At 33.5% G+C, this 2,001-nt stretch overlaps 1 protein-coding gene across 1 annotated transcript in view; it reads right to left on the minus strand.

The window, feature by feature from the left end:
* The window catches only part of LOC102677155 (homeobox protein extradenticle), a 62,777-nt gene that overhangs the window by 25,598 nt on the left and 35,178 nt on the right, over positions 1-2,001 (minus strand). The window contains exon 4 of the mRNA XM_006614755.2: positions 5-75. Within this exon, the coding sequence (XP_006614818.1) occupies positions 5-75 (71 nt within the window). The remainder of the gene's footprint in view (positions 1-4; positions 76-2,001) is intronic.

The following is a 2,001-nucleotide window of genomic DNA, read 5'->3' on the forward strand; positions in this document are numbered from 1 at the left end:
CGATCAACATGTTATCCAACCTCATTAATTGAGGATCCGGTGGTTCCTCTTCCTGAGTATTTCTTAAAGATAGCACTGGAACAACGAAAGATAGGAGAAAATATTAATTCGAATTGACATTGGAAATTCTAACGAATGGTTAGTTATATGTAAATAATAATATTTATATATTTCATATCAGTGTATTTATCAATTAGAATCTGTTTGGTATGATAAAAGTTAAGAGAATATGATGATTGAATATTCGTACGGAATAAAAATGAATAAAATAGAATAAAAGAAATGACAAATTCAAAAAAAAAATCTCGTGATCTAAGTGATATGGAAAAATTACACAGATGTGCTTAAGGTTTTTTTCTATATATAAATTAGAAGAAAACAACATAAAATAACTATTACTTCAAAAGTATTAAATTTCTCATTTACAAATTACCATAAATTATAAATACAATAAAACCTTCCTTAAAAAAAAAAAAAATAAGAAAATTGATGCTTAGAAAAAATATTATTACTATCGTTATTTTATAAATCGCCTGAATAAAATCTGTACGAAAAATATACACATTACTTAACATTTGAATAATTAGTTTCCACAATGGCGCAAAAAAAAAAAAAAGTTCGAAAAATCGCTGATCTGTGAGAAGAGAGAAGAGCGCAGCTCGATAAAAAATTCTCTATCATAAAAGAATCAATTTTACTTCGATGCCCGCTCGTATCTTCATCCAAGTCCATCGATCCTCTCGCTCCTTTTGTCTTAAGGGCCGATGCACGCAGTGCTTTAGAAACGGGGTAGTTTTTCCACGGTGTGACACCGGTTTTATTGTACTTTTACGGCGCATGATGGAGCTGGACGACCCATAAAACCGCAGAGAGCGAGGGAACCACTTTCTCTTTCCTCCTCTTCCTTGCCCGCCTCGTGTCACACAGCTCTTCCAGAAAGATGCATCTTTCGACAGTTTTCACCGCCCCTCCTTGATGATACATAAACCAACACGTGCACGCACGAGTAAGCACGACGAGGGGGATGAACGACAGCCCGTGGAAACTCGTGCAAACTGCCGCGAGATATATACTTCCTCCCCACGGAACCGATTATTCTTTTCACGATTTTAAATAGCGACGAGTGTGTTGTTGTTGTTGTTGTTGTTGTTTGTCGAGCGAGAAAGTTGGCCGGAACAAAGAGCAAGGCTTAAAAGTAACCGTTTCAAAGGAAGATGGCTAGACTGAAAAGGGAACGCGGTTGTCGAGGAGGTGGGGGGAAATGGTGAATGGATGCAATTGTCGATGGAATAAAAATGGTAGAAAAGGAAAGAATAAAATTCTTTTTTTGTTATTCCGATAATAAATAAAGTGTTGCTTTTAAAAATCTGAATTTGACAAAAGGAATTCTTTCTCGCAAATTCACTTGAAACTTATTATTTTTCATTAATTGTTATACAATTGTGTAAATAATTTTTGTTGAATCAATATATTTCATATTTATTGGTGAAATTCAAAGTGTAACAGTTTAGATGTTATTATCGAAATTTTTAGAAGTGACAAAGATACACCCTGGAGGGAAGATTAAAATTAAAATATTAAAATTAAATTTAAAATTCCAAGTTCCCAAATTTGAAGAGTTTCATATACATATTTAGTGTATATATTACTTAAATTTTAACTTAAAAAATTAAAAATGTTTAAATAGTACCCATGGATAAGAGAAAAGGTTAAGGAATCCAGTTTTGGATGAAACGCAAATGAAAACAATTTCTACACCTTTCATTACAAATTCTTTCGTCCAAAATTCAAAATTTACCCCGGCTAAAATACCACGATACATTTTCCAAATGTACAACGTAACCCCAATCGTATATCCCTCGGCTGAGATTTGAGGATTGAATTAATCACATTTGCGGTTATTTGAGCCGTAATTTAAATTCGTTAGAACTTTTTTCCTCTGTCTCTCCAGGCACCACGTTTCCTCGCTCCAGCTTGGGGGAAGAAAAAAAAAAAAAAAAG

Source organism: Apis dorsata, unplaced genomic scaffold (genome assembly GCF_000469605.1).
Source record: "Apis dorsata unplaced genomic scaffold, Apis dorsata 1.3 scaffold_196, whole genome shotgun sequence".
Classification (NCBI taxonomy): Eukaryota; Metazoa; Arthropoda; class Insecta; order Hymenoptera; family Apidae; genus Apis; species Apis dorsata.